The sequence below is a fragment of the Silurus meridionalis genome, chromosome 16 (genome assembly GCF_014805685.1).
Source record: "Silurus meridionalis isolate SWU-2019-XX chromosome 16, ASM1480568v1, whole genome shotgun sequence".
In the NCBI taxonomy this organism is placed as follows: Eukaryota; Metazoa; Chordata; class Actinopteri; order Siluriformes; family Siluridae; genus Silurus; species Silurus meridionalis.
This window is the reverse complement of record NC_060899.1, coordinates 16,471,954-16,496,953: the sequence shown is the minus strand read 5'-3', so window position 1 is coordinate 16,496,953 and position 25,000 is coordinate 16,471,954. Positions and strand designations below refer to the sequence as shown.

At 41.9% G+C, this 25,000-nt stretch overlaps 5 protein-coding genes across 11 annotated transcripts in view; 2 read left to right on the top strand and 3 right to left on the bottom strand.

Annotated features, from left to right (window-relative positions):
* The window catches only part of ccdc171 (coiled-coil domain containing 171), a 10,742-nt gene extending 5,915 nt beyond the window's left edge, over positions 1–4,827 (top strand). For 2 of the 4 annotated variants that reach the window (XM_046869009.1, XM_046869008.1), the window contains exons 13-24: positions 213–413; positions 532–699; positions 807–962; positions 1,808–2,378; positions 2,682–2,863; positions 3,013–3,159; positions 3,242–3,427; positions 3,526–3,671; positions 3,876–3,930; positions 4,051–4,173; positions 4,274–4,393; positions 4,521–4,827. In XM_046869009.1, coding sequence (XP_046724965.1) covers positions 213–413; positions 532–699; positions 807–962; positions 1,808–2,378; positions 2,682–2,863; positions 3,013–3,159; positions 3,242–3,427; positions 3,526–3,671; positions 3,876–3,930; positions 4,051–4,173; positions 4,274–4,393; positions 4,521–4,742 — 2,277 coding nt within the window. In that variant the 3' untranslated portion in view covers positions 4,743–4,827. The remainder of the gene's footprint in view (positions 1–212; positions 414–531; positions 700–806; positions 963–1,807; positions 2,379–2,681; positions 2,864–3,012; positions 3,160–3,241; positions 3,428–3,525; positions 3,672–3,875; positions 3,931–4,050; positions 4,174–4,273; positions 4,394–4,520) is intronic. The other 2 variants (XM_046869010.1, XM_046869011.1) reach the window with 2 other exon arrangements.
* An 83-nt stretch (positions 4,828–4,910) lies between these two features.
* On the bottom strand, positions 4,911–6,999 carry eif4e2rs1 (eukaryotic translation initiation factor 4E family member 2 related sequence 1). The gene is made up of 7 exons (XM_046869019.1): positions 6,781–6,999; positions 6,554–6,635; positions 6,004–6,138; positions 5,790–5,894; positions 5,514–5,666; positions 5,225–5,361; positions 4,911–5,088 (listed from the first exon to the last, which is right to left on the bottom strand). Exons 1-7 carry the CDS (start codon positions 6,795–6,797, stop codon positions 5,049–5,051), a joined length of 669 nt encoding a protein of 222 aa, XP_046724975.1. The 5' UTR covers positions 6,798–6,999; the 3' UTR covers positions 4,911–5,048.
* A 923-nt stretch (positions 7,000–7,922) lies between these two features.
* Positions 7,923–11,887, bottom strand: mdp1 (magnesium dependent phosphatase 1). 2 transcript variants are annotated; one of them, XM_046869024.1, is made up of 6 exons: positions 11,663–11,887; positions 9,559–9,622; positions 9,358–9,465; positions 8,810–8,917; positions 8,593–8,678; positions 7,923–8,332 (listed from the first exon to the last, which is right to left on the bottom strand). In XM_046869024.1, exons 1-6 carry the CDS (start codon positions 11,673–11,675, stop codon positions 8,250–8,252), a joined length of 462 nt encoding a protein of 153 aa, XP_046724980.1. In that variant the 5' UTR covers positions 11,676–11,887; the 3' UTR covers positions 7,923–8,249. The 2 variants fall into 2 exon arrangements, with proteins under 2 accessions (XP_046724980.1, XP_046724979.1); XM_046869023.1 differs by having other exon boundaries at positions 11,493–11,878.
* Positions 11,888–15,941: 4,054 nt separating this feature from the next.
* Positions 15,942–21,486, bottom strand: cltrn (collectrin, amino acid transport regulator). The gene is made up of 6 exons (XM_046869022.1): positions 21,342–21,486; positions 19,351–19,412; positions 19,168–19,253; positions 18,069–18,185; positions 17,239–17,433; positions 15,942–17,043 (listed from the first exon to the last, which is right to left on the bottom strand). The coding sequence occupies exons 1-6, from the start codon at positions 21,406–21,408 to the stop codon at positions 16,902–16,904; spliced, it is 669 nt and encodes a 222-aa protein (XP_046724978.1). The 5' UTR covers positions 21,409–21,486; the 3' UTR covers positions 15,942–16,901.
* Positions 21,487–22,538: 1,052 nt separating this feature from the next.
* reps2 (RALBP1 associated Eps domain containing 2) overlaps positions 22,539–25,000 on the top strand; it is a 14,161-nt gene continuing 11,699 nt past the window's right edge. Inside the window, exon 1 of one of the 3 annotated variants that reach the window (XM_046869015.1) lies at positions 22,539–22,742. The gene's annotated coding sequence lies outside the window, so the exon portion shown is untranslated. The remainder of the gene's footprint in view (positions 22,743–25,000) is intronic. The other 2 variants (XM_046869016.1, XM_046869014.1) reach the window with 2 other exon arrangements.

The following is a 25,000-nucleotide window of genomic DNA, read 5'->3' as shown; positions in this document are numbered from 1 at the left end:
GTTAAAGTGTATGTATTTTGTGTGTAGGAGTGTGATGTGTGTGTGTGTGTGTGTGTGTGTGTGTGTGTGTGTGTGTGTGTGTGTGGCGGCGAGCACAGAAGTTATAGTGTATGTATTTTGTGTGTAGGAGTGTGATGCTCGGTGTGTGTGTGTGTGTGTGTGAGCGAGCGAGCGAGAGCACAGAAGTTAAAGTGTATGTATTTTGTGTGTAGGAGTGTGAGGCTCAGTGTGTGTGTGTGAGTGAGGAGGCGGAGCGTCTGCGTGTGTATGCTGCAGAAAGCGCAGACGCAGCAGAGCGAATGCAGCGGGAACTGGAGAGCATCACACACCGCTGGGGGGAGGAGAGAGAGAGACACACACAAACCAAAACACATACACACACACTCACACAGGAGCACAAGAAGGAGCATCAGGTATACACACACACGCGTGCGCGCACACACACACAACTTATTCGGTAACATATTCTTCCTTATGTGGTGTGTGTGTGTGTGTGTGTGTGTGTGTGTGTGTGTGTGTGTGTGTGTGTAGGAAAAGCTGGCCTTCCTGCACTCTTTGTATCAGCGGCTCCTCACAGGCGGTGTGTTGGTAGCCTCGCCCCAGAGCATGATGGGTAGTTTTTCTTGGGCAGAGCTCAGTATTATGCTACAGGAGCAAGCAGACGTGCTAACCTCTGACCTTCACTCAGCCAATCAGAGGGTGAGTAGTGCTCTATGTGGGTGTGTCCAGAAAACTCTATACAGTCTAATTTTTGTTCATGAAAATAACATTGTGTGTGTGTGTGTGTGTGTGTGTGTGTGTGTTAGATCACATTTTTGGAGAGTGTGTGTGAGGGGAAGGAGGCAGCACTGACGAGTGTGTGTGAGCAGCTGAAGCAGAGAGAGGAGACCTGGATCAAACAGAGAGAGGAGCTAGATACACAACACACACACCTGATCAATGAACTACACACCAGAGCTCAGGTACACACACACACACACACACACACCACATACACCTGATCAACGAACTACACACCATAGCTCAGGTACACACACACACACACACACACCACATACCCATGATCTACGAACTACACACCAGAGCTCAGGTACACACACACACACACACACACCACATACCCATGATCAACAAACTACACACCATAGCTCAGGTACACACACACACACACACCCACCACATACACCTGATCAATGAACTACACACCAGAGCTCAGGTACACACACACACACACACACACACACACACACACACACACACACACACACACATACACCTGATCAATGAACTACACACCAGGCTCAGGTACACACACACACACACACACACACACACACCACATACACCTGATCAATGAACTACACACAGAGCTCAGGTACACACACACACACACACACACACACACACACACACACACACCTGATCAATGAACTACACACCAGAGCTCAGGTACACACACACACACACACACACCACATACACCTGATCAACGAACTACACCAGAGCTCAGGTACACACACACACACACACACACACACACACACACACACACACACACACACATACACCTGATCAACGAACTACACACCAGAGCTCAGGTATACACACACACACACACACACACACACACACACACACACACACACAACACATACACCTGATCAACAAACTACACACCAGAGGTCAGGTACACACACACACACACACACACACACACACACCTGATCAACGAACTACACACCAGAGCTCAGGTACACACGGGTGTGTGTTTATTTGTGTGTGTGTGTTTATATGTGTGTGTGTACAGGATTTACAGAGTCGTTTGGATCACACTGTAAAGTGTCTCCATGGTTCTGAGCGTGCTCACTCCATCCTCCAACAGGAAGTGAGCCGCCTTCAGGAGTTGGTGCGCGTGTGTCGCCGTGACAACGCATCGCTCCTGGCGGCGTGCGCTCTGCTGGCGGGTTGCGTGTCGTCGCTGCGCGGACGTGTGTGTGCACTGCTGCAGCAGAAGGCGGTACTGAAGCGAGGTGTGTGTGACGCGCAGTCTCTCCGGCAGGAAGTGGGCGCTCTCCTGCGGGCGCTCGCTGACCCTGGGGTCCAAGGTCAGAGCAAGGTCACGAGGGGTGTGTGGAGGTTTCGAGTGCACGTGATTGGCGTAATGGCTGCACTGCGTCTCCGCACCCTGTGCAGGAACACACACACACTGCTCAGAGCAGCTGGAGGAGTGTGTGTGAGCGAGCTGAGGCTGAGCAACACACACACTCAGGAGGAGGAGGAGAACCAGAGAGTGATGAAGATGCTCACGTCCTCACAGCTGTGTGTGATCTTACACTCCTGCATGCAAGAGCTACAGACAGAGCTGCAGAGAACCACCGGTAAAACACACACACACGCACACACACAATCAAATCACACGGGCAACACTGTGCAAGACCCAGGACATGTCCACACTAATCCAGTGTTTTTAACAAATATTTTCTCTCTGTTTTGGACTCCACACTGAGACGACGAGCGTTTCAGACGTTTCAGTGTGGATGAGCAGCTTTTGAGAAACAATTGAAAATTTGTGTGGACGCGGAACACAGTTTTCAAATTTATCCTGATTCGTGTGGACGTAGCCTCAATTATCATTAGTGTGTGTGTGTGTGTTTTTGTGTGTGTTTGTGTGTGTGTGTTAGAGAGCAGTGTGTGTGTCGCAGCGGCCGCTCGCTCCAGCTTCACTAAGCTGATGGAGAAGGTGCTGCCTGAGTCAGAGTGGGGTTGCTATGGTGATATGGGGTTGTTGGCACGGCAACTGGGCCACGGATTAAACAACCTCCGCAAAATGCACCATGTCCCACTGAGACACGACAGCAACAAGGTAACACACACACACACACACACACACACACACACACAGAGTCAGACCATGTTTATGGTTTATGTGCAAAGTTGTATGGTAATGAGTGTGTGTGTGTGTGTGTGTGTGTGTGTGTGTGTGTGTGTGTGTGTGTGTGTGTGTGTGTGTAGATCATGGTCTCTGCCCTGCAGCAGCACTTCCTTGAGTTTACGCAGCGTTTACACACCGCTGAGGTGGAGAGGAGAGACCTGAGGATCAAACTGTCACACATCAAACGTAGAAACACACACACTGAAATGAAGGACAGCACACACACAGTGAGTGCACTACACACTCTCTTATCCTCACACACTATTTTCAGGATTTTGCAAATGGTGTGTAAATTCTGCGTGTGTGTAGGCGAGTGTGTCGCTTGCGCAGTTCCGCGGTGTGTGTGAGGAGTTGAGCTCGGCTCTGCGCAGGGAACAGCAGGCCCAGACTCTCCTGCATGAACAGGCCACACAGCTGCAGGAGCTCGGCATTACCATGGAGACACACACCTCAGAACAGCTGGAAAAAGACCACACACTCGCTCAGGCTGTACAGGTATACACACACACACACACAGGTGCTGGTTTACACTGTTGAAAATGGTATTGTACTACAGGATTCATGTGTGTGTGTGTGTGTGTGTGTGTGTTTAGAGTCTGGCTGATGCAAAGGTGGAGCTTAAGAAGAAAGACCAAACACTACGGTTGCTCGGGAAACAGCTGAACCAATCACAGCAGGAGAAACAGGAACTACAGCAAGTCACCAAAAGAGCAGAAAACACACTGTACATGGCAGCTAGGTAACACACACACACACACACGCACACACACCTCACCTGAACTGTTAAATTCTGTAAAGCTGCTTTGAGACAATGTCTGTTGTGAAAAACGCAATAAAAATAAACTTGAAATACACACACACACACACACTCAAACATACTGTCATTAGTACAGATTTACAGAATATTGTGCTTTTTATCAGAACACTGTGGTGTGTGTTTCAGGAGTAAAGAGTGTGTGTTGAGTTACCTGGTGTCAGTGGAGAGGAGGATGAAAGAGGTCAGTGAGATTTCTGTCTCTTTATTATAAAATCAGTCTGATTGTACATCTGAGTACAAAACTCTCTTTATCAACTAAACTCTGTGTGTGTGTGTGTGTGTGTGTGTTTCTGACAAATAGCTGAAGGATCAACTCCTCCTTTCTCATTCCACATTCTCACGAGATGACTTGACCCTACACTTACCCACAATGCACCAGGACCTGCAGCTGGACGGAGGAGGAGCCGAGATGAAGGCGTGTCAGGTGTGTTATTACATCACTTCCTGTTCATGCATCAATGCTTTATTACTGGTACTCGGCACACCACAGTAGGATTAAACATGGTGTGTGTGTGTGTGTACAGGCTCTGGTGTGCAGTTTTACAGATGTGTATGAGTTGGTGTGTAGTAAGATGGAGTGTTTGGAGAGAGAGATTTCCTCCTATCAGTCCCACATCAGCGCTCAGAAAGCAGAGTTACACCATGTGAGCTTTTACTGTTCTAACATTATAACTTTATTTTCAGTGTAGATTTTGTGCTTTGTGTTGATTTAGTTTGTGTCTTGATTTTATGTGTTGATTGTGTGTGTGTGTGTGTGTGTGTGTGTATCAGCTGATCAGACCTACTGAAACACCAGCTCCTCTTTCTGAGTCTGAGGGGAACCAAGAAATGCCGGCTCTCACACACACCGGTGTAACTGATGTTCCCAGAAGCGCACACACACTGCAAAAGAAGTCCACCGTTCCTCTGAAGAAGAGCAGAGGCGTGAAAAAGTCCACCAAAACTTCCACCAAAGTCAAATATGCCTCAAAATCATCAACAGAAAAACCTTGAACACACTTTATACAGTTTACTGTTTAAACATTTTTGTATTTTACAATTTTATTTTGTAGGTGTTAATAAAACACTTACACAGTGAGGACTCGTTTTGTAAAACACACCACACACACACACACACACACACGTTCCATGTTCATATCATACAAATCTCGAACACTCAGCTGTAAGTAAAGACATTTATTATATTGTACATTTAAAGGAAAAAACATTTTTCCACAAAAATGGAATGTCCTGGAGGGGGCGGAGCTTCTTCCTGATGGTGTGTGTGTGTGTGTGTGTGTGTGTGTGTGTGGTCAGTCATCACACTGCGATCTTTGTGTTGCGAAAGCTGGAGTTATCCCTGAGACACAGAGAGAGAGAGAGAGAGAGAGAGAGAGAGAGGGAAAAACAAAGTCAGAGAAATATACACTCTGTGTGTGTGTGTGTGTGTGTAGGTGTGTGTGTGTGTGTGTGTGTGTGTAGGTGTGTGCGCATACTTGAGGCTATCATTGTGTGTTTTGTACTCCATGATGGTGTTAGGTGGAAGGTTCAGGACCCGCCGTAGTGTGTCTCTGATGCGTGACGTCGTCACCTGATCACTGGCTGTTTTATTCCAAATGGACAAGATGTCCTCCTGCATCACATCACATCACACACACACACACACACACACACAGCATTAGGGAAAGTGGTAGTAATCTGTATGACTAAAAACCTTCAAACAGAATGAACTTTATGATTTAGAACATTACAGAAGTGTGTGTATGAATGAACAGAATCTCAGACCTGAAAGCGTATGGAGACGACGACACCACACACCTCCTCTCCCACCATGAACTGCTCTCCCAACATCGCCAGGATAATGTTCTCCCAGAACCTCGAGGCCAAACCTTTACGCAGGCGGATGATCCACTTCCCCCCGTTCTTATTGGCTTCGTCCTAAAACACACATCATACCTACACATTCATCTACATCACTACAGAAATCATTTGTCAGTGCTGCTGTGTTCTCATGTCTCAAAACAGACACACACACACACACACACACACACACACACACACCTCCCACATGGGTTTAATTCCCTCTTTAAATAAGTGGAAGTCGCTGTGACTCGTCAGATCTCCAGGACGAGCCAAATGACTGTAGAACCTCCAGAACTGTTCCACCTGTGTGCCAACACACACACACACACACACACACACACACAATTAGATTCACTCATCCCTTAACAAAAGCCCATAATGCTGCTGTATTCTGTTTCACACAAACACCCACCGAGGCGACGGTGCCCATCTGTCTGATGTTCTGTTCGTAGCTTTGTGTGTTTGCAGGTCGGCTGGGGGTCCGGCGCGAGTACCAGAACGTGTAGTTATACTGCAGAGGATGTTCACCTGGAGCCGGGGATACTGTCTACACACACACACACACACACACGGAAAATAACTGTTTACATTTTATTTTTATACTATTTGCACGTTTTATATTTACATTCCTTTTTCTTGTGATTTTTTTATACTCATCTTATACTTTTTATTATATACACATTTTTATATTCTATTTTTATTTAAATTTACATGTACATTCTTCAGTATCAGACAAAAAGCATTCGGAATAAATGGGACAAAATTTGATTGATTAATTGAAGAATGAATCACAGACTATTTGATGACGCGGCTCTGTTCTGATCTCTGATTGGTCGCCTGGCTGAACCAATCAGGATCATTTCTGCTCCGTCTCAACATTTCAACAGCAAAAGATTATTTAATAAGCACGTGGTTTTCTGTAATATAAAGTGTGTTTTCTGATAAATGTGCTAAAAGTTCACCTTTCTCGGGTTATTGTTGTTATTATTCGCGGATTCTGAGTCGTTGATGTTCCTCTTCTCCTTCACGTCCTCCTCTTTCACACTAAAGGGAAAAAAGAAATCAATAAATATAAATAGAACTATATTACTACCAAAACTCCTCCTATTATTATTACTAATATAATAAAACTATAAATAATGGGCATTAATGCCGTGTATTAGCATTACGAGGCTAAAGGCTAACTCACTTCTCTAACTGATTCATTCTGTCTCGGTTTCTCTTCCACTCCCCGTCATCAAATGTAAGAAAAGATCACTTGGGATTGTTGTCCTCGGCCGGGTTTAAAGCAGGAACTCGTTCAGTTCTGGACACATGTTTTATAAAAGAGAAACAACAACATGCTAATCAGCTAACGACGCCATGTACTGCACGAATCAGTGCGCATGCGCGGTCCCTCCACCACGCGTACCACAGTCGCGTACGGAAAGTCACGAGGTACAAAAACCTTGTCACGTCGAACTAAACTCGGGTTTTAAACCGATTTCTGATCCTTTATCAGGTTATTTTATTAATGACCAGTGATAAAATAATTTCCGCTTTATTACATACATTTATTTTAGTTTTTTAAATAATGTTGTGTTTCGAATGAATTTCTGTGCACTGGCATTAGGTGGCGCTGTGTTAATGGAAAAATAGAAAAAGAAAACAAAACGATTGTATTGGATTCAATTGTATTTAATAAAAAAATAAAAAATAAAACAGAAAAGAGTGAAAAAAAAACCCAAACTGAGTGTTTACAGAGAAAGATATAAAGACAGACAGGTTTAAAAAATAGTTTCAAGTTTGATTTATTATATTTACAGAAACTTGAAACTCTTTAACCTGTCGGTCTTTATATCTCTCTCTGTAAACACACTGACATTTTACAAATCATTTATAGCACTGTTTTCAGTCTTCTATTTGTTTTCAGAGACAGAGACAAACAGGTTGAAAGAGAAAGACATAGACAGGCTGAAAGAGAGAGAGAGAGAGAGAGAGAGAGAGAGAGAGAGAGAGAGAGAGAGTTAGAGACAGGCTGAAAGAAGAGAGAGATAGAGAGGTTGGAAAAAGAGAGAGAGAGAGAGGCTGAGAGAGAGAGAGAGGTTGGAAAAGAGAGAGAGAGGCTGAAAGAAAGAGAGAGAGAGAGAGAGAGAGAGAGAGGCAGAGAGAGAGAGAGAGAGAGAGAGAGAGAGAGAGAGATGGTTGAGAAGCAGACAGGTCAGTAGTGGTGGTTAAGCAGCACAGTGTAAACACCTCCAGGTATTTAAACAAAAGTGTCCTATAAATATAAGACAAATTACACAAGCAAGCGCACACGCACACACACACACACACACACACACACCAGGAGACAGAATGAATTAATTTATTTGTAATGTTGTAAAATACACTTTACACTTAGCAGTCAGCAGTAATGAGATGTAAAAAGATGAAACAGTGAACTCTGTAAACACTTTCCTCACACACACACACACACACACACACACACACACACACACTGAACTCACTACCAGCTCAAATATAAACGTGATTTTCACATAAATACTTATTATTTAAATAAACTCTAATATTACAGGTCAGTAAATCCTCTCGTTTCAGTGTGTTACAGAACTCAGTGTGTGTGTGTGTGTGTGTGTGTGTGTGTGTGTGTGTGTGTGTGGACTTTTCCAATTTTTTTCAGCTCTTCTTCATGAACTTCTGAAGCTCATCATGAACAAGTTTGGAGCGAACACCGTCAGGAACCAGGACACAGTGCACACCTGAGGAACACAGAGTGGATGAGGTTCACGCAGGAACACATCAGAACAGGTTTGTTGAAGGTCATTTATTACTCCAGAGCAGCTCTGATGTGAATGTATATTTATAGAACTTGATAAATGTTGCAGGTAAATGTTTAATTAAGCAGTACAGGGGGTCTTGGTGGATCAGAGACACATTTGAGACAATGTCTGTTGTGAAAAGCGCTATAGAAGTAAACATGACTCGAGACGAGCAAATGTGAGAAAGTTTTGATTTGTACCCAGTCGTCTGACTTCACTGATGTTTCTGTGTTCATCATCAAAGAACATCATGTCTGTGTAGCAAACGCCACTGTCTGCCTGCAACCTAGCACACACACACACACACACACACACACACACACACACACACACACACACAATGTCCGAGAGGTATTCTTGTTAAGAAAAACACACAGATTACATCGTCTTTATTGAACCCATTTCTCTCCTCCTTACCTGTTAAAGTGTGTGACCTTTGACCCTGGGTAAATCTCTTTGAAGGAAATGTATTGGTCGAGGTTGTACAATGAGAGGAGCTGATTGGCTCCAGCCACCTCCCCTGTCCTGTACACACACACACACACACACACACACACACACACACACACACACACACTATTAATAATAACAGATAATAATAATCATGTAATAATATAAAATAATGAAACTAACACTGATACAATGCAGGAAACAGGAAGTAAGAAAGACGAGGGGTTTTTATTATTAGTATTTATTTATTATTAAATAGATTATTTATTTATTTAGTTTGTATTATTTGTATTGATAATTTGATTGATTTCCTTTTTGTTTCTGATGAAGGCTCCGTCGTTCCTACAGGAGGGACAGAGTTTACGCGACTCCCAGGCAGAGACTGTGTTTATCAGCCACTTCAGTGAAATCTGCTTTAGTGTTTTCAGGTGTTTTATTTTCCTGAACGCTGTATTCAGGTGTGTCAGGTGTTTAGAGAGGAACCCAGGTGGACTTTGTGTGCAGCAGTTTCTCACCGCGAGGCCACGCCGATCCGTATGCCCTGAGTGTGTAGAGAGTGCAGGACCTCTACAGTGTCTTCATAAAGTGAGACACGATTACTGCGCGAGTCCAAAACCCGACCACTGAGACCACAGGGAGATCGTACTCGGTTATTACAGCAGCAGTTATCAACATTTAACACAATCACATGGTGGAATCTCAGACAGGAAGCTCACCTCTGATCTTTGTGGAAAGGAGGATCGACGTGAGTGTCCACCCAGAAAGGCCACAGGGTGTAATCTGATCCGAGACACGGTACAGTCAAATCTCATATCTCATATCACTAAACTCTAAACACCAAGTTCACGTGAGGAGGAAAAACTGGATTTGGATTTAAACTGCACTTGGGTACGAATTTAGAAAAAAACGTCAGCAGACTCATGAATCCTGCCTGTGACAGTTCCTCAACCTCAACTACTCAGCTCTCCCTTTCTCTCTCTCTCTCTCCCTTTCTCTCTCCCTCTCCTTCTCTCTCTCTCTCCCTCTCCTTCTCTCCCTTTCTCTCTCTCTCTCTCCTCCTCTCTCTCTCCTTCTCTCTCTCTCCTCTCTCTCTCTCTCTCTCTCTCTCTCTCTTCCTCTCTCTCTCTCCCTGTCTCTCTCTCTCTCTCTCTCTCTCTCTCTCCCTTTCTCTCTCTCTCTCTCTCTCTCCTCTCTCTCTCTCCTCTCTCTCTCTCTCTCTCTCTCCTCTCTCTCTCTCTTCTCTCTCTCTCTCTCTCTCTCTCTCTCTCTCTCTCTCTCTTCCTCTCTCTCTCTCCTTCTCTCTCTCCTTCTCTCTCTCCCTTTCTCCTTCTCCTCTCTCCCTTTCTCCTTCTCTCTCTCTCTCTCACCCTCCATATCTCCTTCTCTCTCTCTCTCTCTCTTCCTTTATCCTTCTCTCCTCTCTCTCTCCCTTTCTCCTTCTCCCTCTCTCCCTTTCTCCTTCTCTCTCTCTCTCACCCTCCATATCTCCTTCTCTCTCTCTCTCTCTCTCTTCCTTTATCCTTCTCTCTCTCTCTCTCCTCTCTCTCTCTCTCCCTTTATCCTCTCTCTCTCCCTTTATCCTTTCTCCTCTCTCTCTCCCTTTATCCTTCTCTCACTCTCTGCCCCTTCTCCTTCTCTCTCTTCTCTCTCTCTCTTCTCCTTCTCTCTCTTCCTTTCTTTCTTTCTCTTCTCCTCTCTCTCTCTCCCTTTATCCTTCTTTCTCTCCCTTTATCCTTCTCTCTTCTCCCTTTATCCTTCTCTCTCTCTCTCTCCTTCTCTCTCTCTCTCTCTCTCCTTCTCTCTCTCTCTCTCCTTTATCCTCTCTCTCTCCCTTTATCCTTCTCTCTCTCTCTCTCTCCTTCTCTCTCTCTTCCTTTCTCCTTCTCTCTCTCCCTTTATCCTCTCTCTCTCTCCCTTTCTCCACCTCTCTCTCATTCTCCTTCTCTCTCTCTCTCTCTCCTCTCTCTCTTCCTTTCTTTCTTTCTCTTTCTCCTCTCTCTCTCCCTTTATCCTTCTTTCTCTCCCTTTATCCTTCTCTCTTTCTCCCTTTATCCTTCTCTCTCTCTCTCTCTCCTTTCTCCTTCTCTCTCTCTCTCTCTTCCTTTCTCCTTCTCTCTCTCTCCCTTTATCCTCTCTCTCTCCCTTTATCCTTCTCTCTCTCTCTCTCTCTCTTCTCTCTCTTCCTTTCTCCTCTCTCTCTCTTCCTTTCTCCTCTCTCTCCCTTTCTCCACCTCTCTCTCATTCTCCTTCTCTCTCTCTCTCTCTCCTCTCTCTCTTCCTTTCTTTCTTTCTCTTTCTCCTCTCTCTCTCCCTTTATCCTTCTTTCTCTCCCTTTATCCTTCTCTCTTTCTCCCTTTATCCTTCTCTCTCTCTCTCTCTCCTTTCTCCTTCTCTCTCTCTCTCTCTTCCTTTCTCCTTCTCTCTCTCTCCCTTTATCCTCTCTCTCTCCCTTTATCCTTCTCTCTCTCTCTCTCTCTCTTCTCTCTCTTCCTTTCTCCTCTCTCTCTCTTCCTTTCTCCTCTCTCTCCCTTTCTCCACCTCTCTCTCATTCTCCTTCTCTCTCTCTCTCTCTCTCCCTCTCTCTCTCTTCAAATTTTTCTTTGTAAGGGACATGTGACCGGAAGTGTGGAATATAAATGTTAAAACTTACCGAGATCAAAAACCACTAGTTTGGGTTTGGACATTTCTAAACACAGTTTCCGTCTTACACCAGCAAATGTAATGAATTTCTCGGCCGACCGGAAGCCAAAGTCTCATTTAACTCGTGGTGCTATTTTATTATCAATTAAATTTTTATTTATAAATGAGAATCTCATATACCTTTCTGGGTCATTTGTGCACTTATGCATTGTGGTGGTTTTTTTTATGGTGTTTTTTGTGTTTGGACGCCGCATTTTAAATAAGGAAGTGACATAACGAGCCACGTGTAATGACGTCACTTCCGCGTTTGTCATCGCCCTCCGTAAATAACCGGGAAGGCGAAATTCATCCCTTAAAAATTTATTTTTTGTTTTTAAATCACGAGCTTGGCGTTAACAAACATATGAAAAGAAAATATTTTAGAAGGATTTTAGCTAAAATATTTACAAACCCCCTGAAGCAACATTAATCTCCTTTATATAGGAATGTCTGAGCGATGACGTCATAATAACCTACATTTAACCCTGACACTGAAACACTGAGTGCAGTGAAAATATGTTTATTCTGAAATATTGATTATGTAATTAATGACTGGTGCAGTTACAGTTCCTCTGTTAGTGCCTGTGATTACGTATATTTTATTAAGGATTTTAATTTATCTAACAATAGTATTTTGAGTGAAATTATCATGTAGACGTAACGTGGCCCGTAATCTGGTGAACAGCACTCTTTTTGTCAGTTTTAAAGGTTGCTCTAACATTTTTCCATCTTTATGGAGGAAACAACTTGATGGAAATGTTTGTTGTGGGGTTTCTGCAATGTGCACCTGCAGCATGATGTTCAGTGAGCTGTGAGATTTACTCAGTGTAAAGCCTTTATCTCACAGCCCCTGTGTTCACTCTCTCCGTCATCCCTCTGTCATCCCTCTATCATCCCTCTGTCATTCCTCTGTCATCCCTCTGTCATCCCTCTGTTATTCCTCTGTCATCCCTCTGTTATTCCTCTGTCATCCCTCTGTCATCCCTCTGTTATTCCTCTGTCATCCCTCTGTCATCCCTCTGTCATCCCTCTCTCATTCCTTTGTCATCCCTCTGTCATTCCTCTGTTATCCCTCTGTTATTCCTCTGTCATCCTCTGTCATTCCTGTGTCATTCCTCTGTTATTCCTCTGTCATCCCTCTGTCGTCCCTCTGTCATTCCTCTGTCATCCCTCTGTTATTCCTCTGTCATCCCTCTGTCATTCCTCTGTCATTCCTCTGTTATCCCTCTGTTATTCCTCTGTCATTCCTCTGTTATCCCTCTGTCATTCCTCTGTTATTCCTCTGTCATTCCTCTGTTATTCCTCTGTCATTCCTCTGTCATTCCTCTGTCATCCCTCTGTCATTCCTCTGTCATTCCTCTGTTATTCCTCTGTCATCCCTCTGTCATCCCTCTGTTATTCCTCTGTCATCCCTCTGTCATTCCTCTGTCATTCCTCTGTTATCCCTCTGTTATTCCTCTGTCATTCCTCTGTCATTCCTCTGTCACCCTTCTGTCATTCCTCTGTTATTCCTCTGTCATTCCTCTGTCATCCCTCTGTCATTCCTCTGTCATCCCTCTGTTATTCCTCTGTCATCCCTCTGTCATTCCTCTGTCATCCCTCTGTCATTCCTCTGTTATTCCTCTGTCATTCCTCTGTCATTCCTCTGTCATCTCTCTGTTATTCCTCTGTCATTCCTCTGTCATTCCTCTGTCATTCCTCTGTTTTTCCTGTTATCCCTCTGTTATTCTTCTGTCATTCCTCTGTCATCCCTCTGTTATCCCTCTGTCATTCCTCTGTCATCCCTCTGTTATCCCTCTGTCATTCCTCTGTCATTCCTCTGTTATCCTCTGTCATCCCTCTGTTATCCCTCTGTTATCCCTCTGTCATTCCTCTGTCATCCCTCTGTCATCCCTCTGTTATCCCTCTGTTATCCCTCTGTTATTCCTCTGTCATTCCTCTGTCATCTCTCTGTTATTCCTCTGTCATTCCTCTGTCATTCCTCTGTTATCCCTCTGTTATCCCTCTGTTATTCCTCTGTCATTCCTCTGTCATCCCTCTGTTATCCCTCTGTCATTCCTCTGTCATCCCTCTGTTATCCCTCTGTCATTCCTCTGTCATTCCTCTGTTATCCCTCTGTCATCCCTCTGTTATCCCTCTGTTATCCTCTGTCATTCCTCTGTCATCCCTCTGTCATCCCTCTGTTATCCCTCTGTTATCCCTCTGTTATTCCTCTGTTATTCCTCTGTTAATCCTGTTATCCCTCTGTTATCCCTCTGTCATTCCTCTGTTATTCCTGTTATCCCTCTGTTATTCCTCTGTCATTCCTCTGTCATTCCTCTGTTATTCCTCTGTTATCCCTCTGTCATTCCTCTGTTATCCTCTGTCATCCCTCTGTCATCCCTCTGTTATTCCTCTGTCATCCCTCCGTCATTCCTCTGTCATCCCTCAGTCATCCCTCTGTCATCCCTCTGTCATTCCTCTGTCATCCCTCAGTCATCCCTCTGTTATCCTCAGTCATCCCTCTGTCATCCCTCTGTCATTCCTCTGTCATCCTCAGTCATCCCTCTGTCATTCCTCTGTTATTCCTCTGTTATCCTCTGTTATCCCACTGTTATTCCTCTGTCATTCCTCTGTTTTTCCTGTTATCCTCTGTTATCCCTCAGTCATCCTCATTTATTCCTCTGTCATTCCTCTGTCATTCCTCTGTTATCCCTCAGTCATCCCTCTGTCATTCCTCTCTCATCCCTCCGTCATTCCTCTGTCATCCCTCAGTCATCCCTCTGTCATCCCTCTGTCATTCCTCTCTCATTCCTCTGTTATTCCTCTGTCATTCCTCTGTTATCCCTCTGTTATTCCCCTGTCATTCCTCTGTCATCCCTCTGTCATCCCTCTGTTATTCCTCTGTTAATCCTGTTATCCCTCTGTTATTCCTCTGTCATCCCACCACCATTACTCTGTCATCCCTCAGTCATCCCTCTGTCATCCCTCTGTCATTCCTCTCTCATTCCTCTGTTATCCCTCTGTTATCCCTCTGTTATCACTCTGTTATTCCTCTGTCATTCCTCTGTTATCCCTCTGTTATTCCTCTGTCATCCCTCTGTTATTCCTCTCTCATTCCTCTGTCATTCCTCTGTTATTCCTGTTATCCCTCTGTTATTCCTCTGTCATTCCTCTTTTATTCCTCTGTCATCCCTCTGTTCTCCTACAGGTTGAGGTCAAAGTCGCTGGTTCAGTTGTTAAGTGTTTTCAAACACACATCAGGGAACTCTGTCTTTAGCACAAAAGAAGTAAGTAAATGCAAAACGCTCTCATCGGCCACTTTAATAGGAACACCTGAACACTCTTATTGGCTGAGATTGGTTTAATTGAATGGATGAGCAGGTGTGCAGGTGTTACTGTTAATCACAAGAGCTATAAGATATTATAAGATACGATTATAAAGGAACACTAAACATGTCTTATAAAAGGAAACCAGAGATTTTTTTAAACACACAAACACACACCCACGTGCTACATCCCCAGACCCGACACATGCGTTTGTGTGTCTTTAGTGTTCACAAAAAAACAAGCTTAAATGTTATTTTCCATCTCAGCTGCACAAAGTCAATATGAGGCGAGAACCGTAACTGCGCAGTGGTCGATCAGCACACGGCTTTTTGTGTTCACATCCGCGTTCATCCTGCTTCAGATGACTGGTGATGGAAAAGACCGGAAAAAAACAACTTAATATGGAGTTAATGTTTAATCCGACCTGATGATAGTTCAGCACTTTATACACTCGTAACACTTTTACACACACACACACACACACACACACACACACACACACACGTGTTTTCCATCAGTGATGGAGAGGTTGTGATGATATCATTGCGTTTTTATCTGTAATATATTTAATGTGGTTTCGCTCGACTCTAATGTGTTGTGTGTAAATCATTTACATGGAAAAGAAGGAGCAGATAAAGCTACTTAAAAAACTGATATCACACACACACACACACACACACACACACACACATTAGTAATTAGAGTGAAACGATTGAGTGTGTAAATATAAAACAGCTCAGATTAGATTTTAGATTAGATGCACAGTGTAACATTCTGATACTAATAATAATGTAAGGTGAATTATATGTCTTCATCATCATCATCATTATCATCATCTTCAGTGATTTGTTAATGAGCCGTTGCTATGGAAACAATAAGGTATCAGTGTGAGTGTATTAGTGGTCAGTAAGCTGCTGCTTCTCTTTTAGAAAACTAATCAACAGCATCTTAGTTTATCTTCAGGACACCAAGTGAAGTTTTTGTGCTGATTCTGAAAAGTGAATCATCGTCTGTGAATGATCACTAAGCTGTTCTGCTGCGTCTGCAAACACACACACACACACACACAAACACACACACACACACTCAGACATGAGTCCAAAAGTCCACGTCTGTTCACAGAAAAGTGCTTTTATTTCATCATTTTGTGAGAAACATGAAACATTTACACATTAACCTTATGGGCCAGAAAGATGGATTTAGATCCTTAGCCTGATCTCCAAATCAACTTCCTCACCCTGATCTCCAAATCAACTTCCTCACTCTGATCTCCAAATCAACTTCCTCAACATGATCTCCAAATCAACTTCCTCAACATGATCTCCAAATCAACTTCCTCAACATGATCTCCAAATCAACTTCATCACCCTGATCTCCAAATCAACTTCCTCACCCTGATCTCCAAATCAACTTCCTCACTCTGATCTCCAAATCAACTTCCTCAACATGATCTCCAAATCATCTTCCTCAACATGATCTCCAAATCAACTTCCTCAACATGATCTCCAAATTAACTTCATCACCCTGATCTCCAAATCAACTTCCTCACACTGATCTCCAAATCAACTTCCTCACCCTGATCTCCAAATCAACTTCCTCAACATGATCTCCAAATCAACTTCATTTCTCCAACATGGTCTCCAAATCAACTTCCTCACCCTGATCTCCAAATCAACTTCATCACCATGATCTCCAAATCAACTTTATCACCCTGATCTCCAAATCAACTTCATCACCCTGATCTCCAAATCAACTTCCTCAACATGATCTCCAAATCACCTTCATTTACTCATCCTGGTGTTTAGACACCTATAATAACACTGATGGATCGGATTGTATTTGATGTCAGATCCTGTAACAAATGGTAAAGACTGGATCTGGATGTGTAAAAGAGGTTTATTCAGAATTGTAAATATTTACTTATAAAGAGACATGAAAAGTTTTTGAAGGAAAATACATCACAACACACAGATTGTACCATATTTGCCATTTTACCAATGTTATTTAAGGGCGCCAATAATTGTGAGTGTTAGACGCTGTTCCTGATGAAGGTGCTGAAGTCTGCGAGTGTTTACAGTTTAGTGAATCGATCATCATCGCAGAATCCTCGCTTATTAAACCCGTCTTTCCCATTCAGAGTCTCACACATGATTCCATTTCCTGTCACTCTTCCTTCCACTTCCTCCTCATCCTCAGAGTGTTTGTTCTTCGCCCTATGAAGAGGAGGAAGAGAGCATGGGTGGGGTTTTAGTTACTATAGCAACAAGCTGTGGAATTACGGATTTTTTCTCCAAAATGCCACAAATATTTTCAGTTTCTGAACTTAATCTCAGTTTTTATTTTTAAGCAATCACACACACACACACACACACACACACACACACACACACACACACACACACACTGACCGCATCCTGTGGATGAAGGAGGTAAAGAGCATGGCGATGATGCCAGCACACACAACTCCAATCACCACGCCGAACACGATGAGCCACGGCGGCGTGTCATACTGCAGCGGCGCCGCCAGAGTCGGGTTTATTCCCAAAAACTCCAGTGTCTGATCCGTCAGCAGGAAGGCGTTATTGATCCGATTCCTCGACTTCCTGAAAACAAAACAAAACTTCCTCTCAGAACCTCGGACCAGAATCTTATAGCAGTCACACTTACGTCTAATAATAACACAACCTACACACTACACACACAATCTACACACTATACACACAACCTACACACACAACATACCAACCATGTGTATGTACAGTACACACTACACACACAACCTACACACAACACACACACTGCACACACAACCACTAGTACATAGAGTACACACTTCACACACAACCTACACACTACAAACACAACCTCGTGTATATTCAGTACACACCACACACACATTTACACACCACACACACAACACACACTGCACACACAGCCACTAGTACATACAGTACACAGCACACACACAACCTCGTCTATGTAAAATACACACGACACACACAATCTACACACTAGACACACAACCTACACACACATTCTAATGTATGTACAATACACACGACACACACAACCTACACACTACACACACAATCTACAGACCACACACACAACCGCATGTATTTACAGTACACACTACGCACACAACCTGCACACTACACACACAACCACTAGTATATACAGTACACAGTAAATGTTGTATTTGTGTGTGTGTGTGTGTGTGTGTGTGTGTGTGTGTTACCTGATGGCTTGCTCCACCGTATATTTAGGAATGAGCTGAGAGTTGTTGCTGGGTGACGTCACCACGATCCAAAACGAGATTCTCTCTGTTACGTTACACACCACAATGTTTGAGACACTGCACACACACACACACACACACACACACACACACACACACACACACACACACACACACACACACATTTATTTAATTTCTAAAACCATTTTCATCAACAGATGAGCATCAGGTGAGATGTGCTGGAGACACACTGTCAGTGTGTGAGAAATAAAACTAACACACAGCTGGAGAAAACGATTACAACATGGTGATTGACTGAGATTTCTAAATGACCTTCTTTATTCCACACACACACACACACAGCTGGAGACAAAGGCATGCTGATAAAAGTAATGATACCCCAACCCTGACCCAACAGCTTTTATCTTGTATTTACACAATTCAGGTTTCAGATGTCTGTTGTCTACAGCTATACACACAGAGATGCTGCGCTGAGCTGATGGCCAGCAGGTAGCTTCTATACACAAAATACAAAACTAGCATAAATCTGGAATATGAAAAAAAATTAAAAAGTAGCAAAAAATTAAAATAGAAAAACTGCCAGAAAACTATGCAGTAGTTGTGTATTATGCAAAAACATGAAACTAGCATAAATCTGTAATATATGATCATGTTAGCTGTAAGGGTAAACGATACACTACTGTTTTTGCTTCATTGTTAGCTTCATTATGTTAGCGAGTTAGAAAACTCCTCTGAGAACCTCAGAGAGAGAAACCCAGTGGAGTTTTATCAGTGTTTATACAGAAATATGCTGAAAGAATGACTGAACGGCCGTCACTCAGGCGACTGATAAGAAAATCACATGCTGTAAAGCTGCAGGAGATATTTTACCTCAGTCAGAGAGACTTAAAAAAAACATAATATTTATTTATTGATTTATTTTACTGTAAGGAGGTAATGATGGAACATTCCCTCAGAACATCTTTACAGGATAATCTTAAGTCTATCTTCATTACAGTGACCTGGGTTTATATTTAACAGTATCAGTGACTCTGTGTGTGTGTGTGTGTGTGTGTGTGTGTGTGTGAGAGTGACTCACTCGTAGGTCTGATCTCCAGTGAAGCTCCTCATGGCGAAGGCCATAGAGGCTCTGAAGAAGAACATCTCGCTGTCGTTCCATTTATACTGTCACCACAATCGTTATCAGTTTCATCGTTAATAAATCATGAGGTAAATATCTGCATAAAGAGCTGAAATTTTCAGGAGTTTTATTGAAACTTACAGCATTATCTCCCAGTTCTGTTCTAATGCTGAGCCTGACGAGATAACCGTCGCTCCTCACATCTACAGTCAGAGAGCAGAGAGAAGTGAGGAGAAGTTTTATTTCTATTTCTCATTTTAGAGTAAAATGTGTCAGTTCCTGCTGGTGAACACATCTAACAACAATTCCCTCCTCAAGGACACAAAACAAACAACTGGACAATTACTGCTTTCAATGCTGCTGTAACCAATCAGATCACAGTTCCTCACACCAGTTAACTTCATAACCAATCAGATCACAGTTCCTCACACCAGTTAACTTCATAACCAATCAGATCACAGTTCCTCACATCCGGTTAACTTCATAATCAATCAGATCACAGTTCCTCACACCAGTTAACTTCATAATCAATCAGATCACAGTTCCTCACACCAGTTAACTTCATAATCAATCAGATCACAGTTCCTCACACCAGTTAACTTCATAATCAATCAGATCACAGTTCCTCACACCAGTTAACTTCATAATCAATCAGATCACAGTTCCTCACACCAGTTAACTTCATAACCAATCAGATCACATTTCCTCACACCAGTTAACTTCATAACCAATCAGATCACAGTTCCTCACATCCGGTTAACTTCATAACCAATCAGATCACATTTCCTCACACCAGTTAACTTCATAACCAATCAGATCACAGTTCCTCACATCCGGTTAACTTCATAATCAATCAGATCACAGTTCCTCACACCAGTTAACTTCATAACCAATCAGATCACAGTTCCTCACACCAGTTAACTTCATAATTAATCAGATCACAGTTCCTCACACTAAGTGAGCCTTTAACCAACCGTCCAACAGTGAAAGTGTGAATCTGTTTTACTTGTAAATTTACAATGATGATGATGATGATGATGATCATTGTTTTTTTTTTAGTATCAGTTGCCCAAATCCTAATGAAGATCAAAGTCTGTCTTTGGACAGCAGAGGTTTATAAAGTTTACAGGAGAGAAATGAAAATGTGTAACAGCTTGCAGTGTTTACGGCAGTAATGACTTTATTATGGGTTTCATTGAGACGCTGTGGAGGTGGTGAGACACTGAGACAGCAGGACATGCAGGAGAACTGCTGAGAGTCTCTAAAAGACTCTGAGAGAAAGTGGGAGATGTTTAAAGACACATTGATACACATGCTACAACTTCTCCTTTTGCTGATTGAGAAGGAGATTTGGGAACATTAATTTGAGATTGTGAAGTGATACAAAAGACAATGAGAAACTAAGAGATGCTGAAGAGACAGTGAGAATTCTTTAGAGAATCATGGAGACATGGCAAGACACTCTGAGGGAGTTTAAACATTCAGAAAGAACATTGAGAGACATGTTGAGGTAATGAGGCATGAAGTACAAAGTGTTAAGGCAATACAGATCTCCAACAAGGGAGACTATGGGAGACAGTACATGAGTCTTTGAGATAATGACACCCACACAGATAATGTTCAAGAGTTCCAGATATTAACAGAGAAACAATAAAGTTTGAAAAAACCCTGAGAAACACTGAGAGAGTTTAAAATACACTGAGGTAATGAGACTCACTGAGATGTTAAGAGAAAGTTAGATACATTAAGAGACACTTTGAGATAATGAGACACACTGAGAGACAGTAAGAGACAGTAAGAGACACTTTGAGATAATGAAACACACTAAGAGACATTAGGGGACATTTAGTTAATGAGACACACTAAGAGACAGTAACAGACATTAAGAGACACTTTAAGATAATGAGACACACTAAGAGACAGTAACAGACATTAAGAGACACTTTGAGATAATGAGACACACTAAGAGACAGTAACAGCTATTAGGAGACAATTAGATAATATGACACAGTGAGAGAAATTAAGAGATAATAAGACACATTAAGAGACATGAAAAGACTCTTTGGGATAGTGAGACACACTGAGACATTTTTAAATAATGAGACACACTGAGACACCTGGCTAAATCTTACCTGACAAACATTTGCTGTCCATTAAAGTCGGAGCCACACACAACACACAGAAAATCCACAACTTCATTTCTTCTGTTTTTCTGCACACACACACAGATACACACACTCACTCACACTCACACACACACACACACACACACACAGGGTCGTAGCTGAACTGAGAGGGAAGTGTGTGTATGACTGGCTTGGGCATGAAGTGTGGGAAGGGTGGGGCACAGGGGTTTAATGTTTAAACAAAGAAATGAATGTGATAAAACTCTCTATCTTTCTCTATTCCTCACACACACACACACACACACACACACACACACACACACACACACACACACACACACACACACACACGAGGATGGGTTCCCCCTTTCAGTCTGGTTCCTCTCAAGGTTTCTTTCTCATTACATCTAAGGGAGTTTTTCCATGCCACAGTCTCCATGCTGCTCATCAGGGATAGAAATAAACTTTACTTGACTTGACACACACACACACACACACACACACACACACACACACACACACACACACACAGCTTTCTGAAAAATGTTTATAAAAAGCATAAAATATATTTTATTTGGATAGATGGACAAACATTAAGGGACATTAAGTAAATATTAAGTAGGAAAACTGTGGTTTATGTCCAGAACTGAGATCATCTCAGAAAGATGCTACAATAAAATCAACAGAGAAACTGCTATAACTATAAAATATAGATACTGTATAATAAAACTCATAAAATGTAAACCGTACAGTGTATCAGTTCTCTCTCTGACCACAAGGTGGCAGCACAAAACCACATCTTCAATCACCCTCATTAGCCTCTGTGACTGCTAAGTTGATCCTGATTGGTCAGAAGGTGTTGATGAATTCTCTACAACAGCAGCTCTGATAATAGTGCAGATTATTATTAATACTATACCCTCTTTATTGGGATTGACAGGTATATAAGCCACGCCCCCTTCTCTGATAATAACAGGTGAATAAACTACACTTTTTCTGTACTGTGATCGACAGGTATATAAACCACACCCTTTTCTTGAGACTGACAGGTGTATAAGCCACACTTTCATTTTTGATTGACAGGTCTACAAGTCACGCCTCCTTCTCTAATGTTGACTGCAACTTAAGCGCCTTCACACGTAAGCCACGCCCCCTTCACGGCTTGTTCGAGTGTGTGTGTGTGTGTGTGTGTGTGTGCGAGAGAGATAAGGTCCACGCACTGCGGAGGCCGCGCCTCTATCTCTCTTTCCTCCTTCTGTTCTTCTTTGCTCTCTCTCTCTCTCACACACACACACACACACACACACACTGCAGGTCAGCGTGAATTCGCGCGGATGGTGGGCGGAGTTTGAGGGTACGCGTTCACACACTCTCTCTCCGTGTTTATACTCGGTGACAGGCGTCCAGGTGAGTAACACACTCAAATTCAGTTTTGTGTGTGTGTGTGTGTGTGTGTGTGTGTGTGTGTGTATATGTGTGTATATGTGTGTATATATATGTGTATGTGTGTGTGTATATGTGTGTGTGTGTGTGTGTGTGTGTTTGTGTGTGTGTGTGTGTGTATATGTGTGTATATGTGTGTGTGTGTGTGTGTGTGTGTGTGTGTGTGTGTGTGTGTGTGTGTGTGTGTGACAGTACACTATGTGTATTGCTGTGTCTGCTTTTTTGGTCTTGTTCTGGTGCTTACGCGCTGACAGCAGCTTTGCCAGAGTGTGTTGTTCAATCTGAAGGAAAAAAAGGAGTTTCATATAAATGACACCAGTAAGTTGAATAATGTTTAAGAGAGCAGCAGAAAGCTGGTGTTCATGCTCCTTCATGCTGATCTTTATGGAGCTTCTACAGCAGCTGGAGCTCAGAGACAGAACTTACACTGCAGTGTATTTCTCCTGAATTCCTCACTGAGATCCAGCTCAGTTCCACTTTAGTCCTCTTTACTTAGCATCAGATGGAAGGAGAGATGGATGGAGAGATAACAGACATGTTTAAGATCATTAAAATCTGGATTATTGTATAGATAATTGAAAGATAATTGAAGATGAAACTGAAAGCAGCACATCGTCCCACAGCTGAGGTGGAGACGGGTATGAAGGTGTAGAGGGGTCGAAGTTCTGCATGTGAGTGTGTTATAATAAATGGAATGTGGAGGAGGCGTGAACACTGCTAATTCATTCTCAAGTGTATTATAACTTCAGACAATTACAATTAGTTCTTTACTCTTTCACTGGTCCCTCAGAGAAAAAAGAGCAGTTTCCTCTCAAAACTTCTGCTTACTCAGGTGTCACTGCACAATTATTACCTCCTGTAACTAACTAAAACTGTGTGTGTGTGTGTGTGTGTGTGACAGAGGTGACAGGAAGTGCACTACCCTGCTGAGAGACTTATTTTAGGTAGTTTGTTTGTGGTGATTAGTTCACACTGACTCATTGTCTCTTATATTTGGTTTGGTTTAAAATAAGTTTATAAGAAAGATTAAAACTTTCATTTAATTCACTTAATAATATTTACACATATACTTACATTTCATACTTATTTATTTACTTGTTTACTTATTTTACATTTGTACTGTGCTTAATTCTTCATTATTGCTGACTTTACCCTCCTATTTACTGTATTTACTGCACATATTTTACATGATTAAATCTTTAGTTTTTGTAGTTATTCACTTGTTTTATTACTTACCTTCTTTACTTCTTTACTTATTTCTATTTACTTCATTACTGTACTTAATGTATTTCTTATAAATATAGTTACTTTATGCCCTTATTTACTATTTAACATCGTTATTTATTGTTTACTTTACATATTTTACTTATTTACTGGACTTTACATAATATGTACTACCAATTTGTTGAATCTATTTTATGTATTTGTTAATTATATTACAAATATACTGTCCTTAATTCCGTGTTACTGCTTACTTTACACCCTTATTTACTGCATTTTACATACTTTACATAATTAATTATTTAGTTACTGTTATTATTCACTCTAGTTTTATTACCTACTTACTTTACTCATTTGTTTACTTTATTACTTTACTTACTACTTTTAAATATAGTTACTTTACACCCTTATTGCATTTCTTTACATAAGAACATAGTTATTCAATGTTTAATTTGCTAATTTCACTTATTTACTGGACTTACATACTTTACATAATTACCTACTTATTTAATTCATTTATGTACTTGTTTAATTTACTTAGGTACCGTCCACAATTCTATATTACTGATTGCTTTACAATCTTATTTACTGTACTTTACATGGTTAATTTTATTTACTTGATTTGCTTATTATTCACTACTTGAGTTTTATTAATTTACTAATTCATAACTTTTTTACTTTACATTTACTTTTACTGTACTTTACTTACTTCTTATAAATATAGTTTACATTAAACCCTTTTTTAAAGTGTACTGTATGTTTATTTTTTTGTACTTTTATTTCCTAATTCACTTTTATACTTATATTTTTTATGATTTCACTGTACTTTATGATTCACTCACACACATAATTTTACTTACTTATTTGAGTAACTTTATATACTTTCCACACTAAATAAACCTCCTTTACAAACTTTACAGATTTACTGACTTCCATTTAACAATAATTCTTCAGTTTTACTTCTCAAGCATGTGTGTGCGTGCGTGTGTGCGTGTGTGTGT

Excerpts from the sequence above, each read along its gene's own strand:
- eif4e2rs1 (XM_046869019.1), bottom strand. Across the intron at positions 5,667-5,789 it reads GAATTAAACCCATGTGGGAG|GACGAAGCCAATAAGAACGG; the intron begins GTGTGTGTGTGT and ends TGTGTGTTTTAG. Across the intron at positions 5,362-5,513 it reads TCGTCTCCATACGCTTTCAG|GAGGACATCTTGTCCATTTG; the intron begins GTCTGAGATTCT and ends GATGTGATGCAG.
- cltrn (XM_046869022.1), bottom strand. The coding sequence starts at position 21,408 with ATGAAGTTGTGGATTTTCTGTGTGTTGTGTGTGGCTCCGACTTTAATG. Across the intron at positions 19,413-21,341 it reads GGACAGCAAATGTTTGTCAG|ATGTGAGGAGCGACGGTTAT; the intron begins GTAAGATTTAGC and ends CTCTGACTGTAG. Across the intron at positions 17,434-18,068 it reads ACGGTGGAGCAAGCCATCAG|GAAGTCGAGGAATCGGATCA; the intron begins GTAACACACACA and ends TTTTGTTTTCAG.
- mdp1 (XM_046869023.1), bottom strand. The coding sequence starts at position 11,526 with ATGTCCAAACCCAAACTAGTGGTTTTTGATCTCG. Across the intron at positions 9,466-9,558 it reads CCTTTCCACAAAGATCAGAG|TGGTCGGGTTTTGGACTCGC; the intron begins GTGAGCTTCCTG and ends CTGTGGTCTCAG. Across the intron at positions 8,333-8,592 it reads CAGTGAAGTCAGACGACTGG|GTGTGCACTGTGTCCTGGTT; the intron begins GTACAAATCAAA and ends TGTGTTCCTCAG.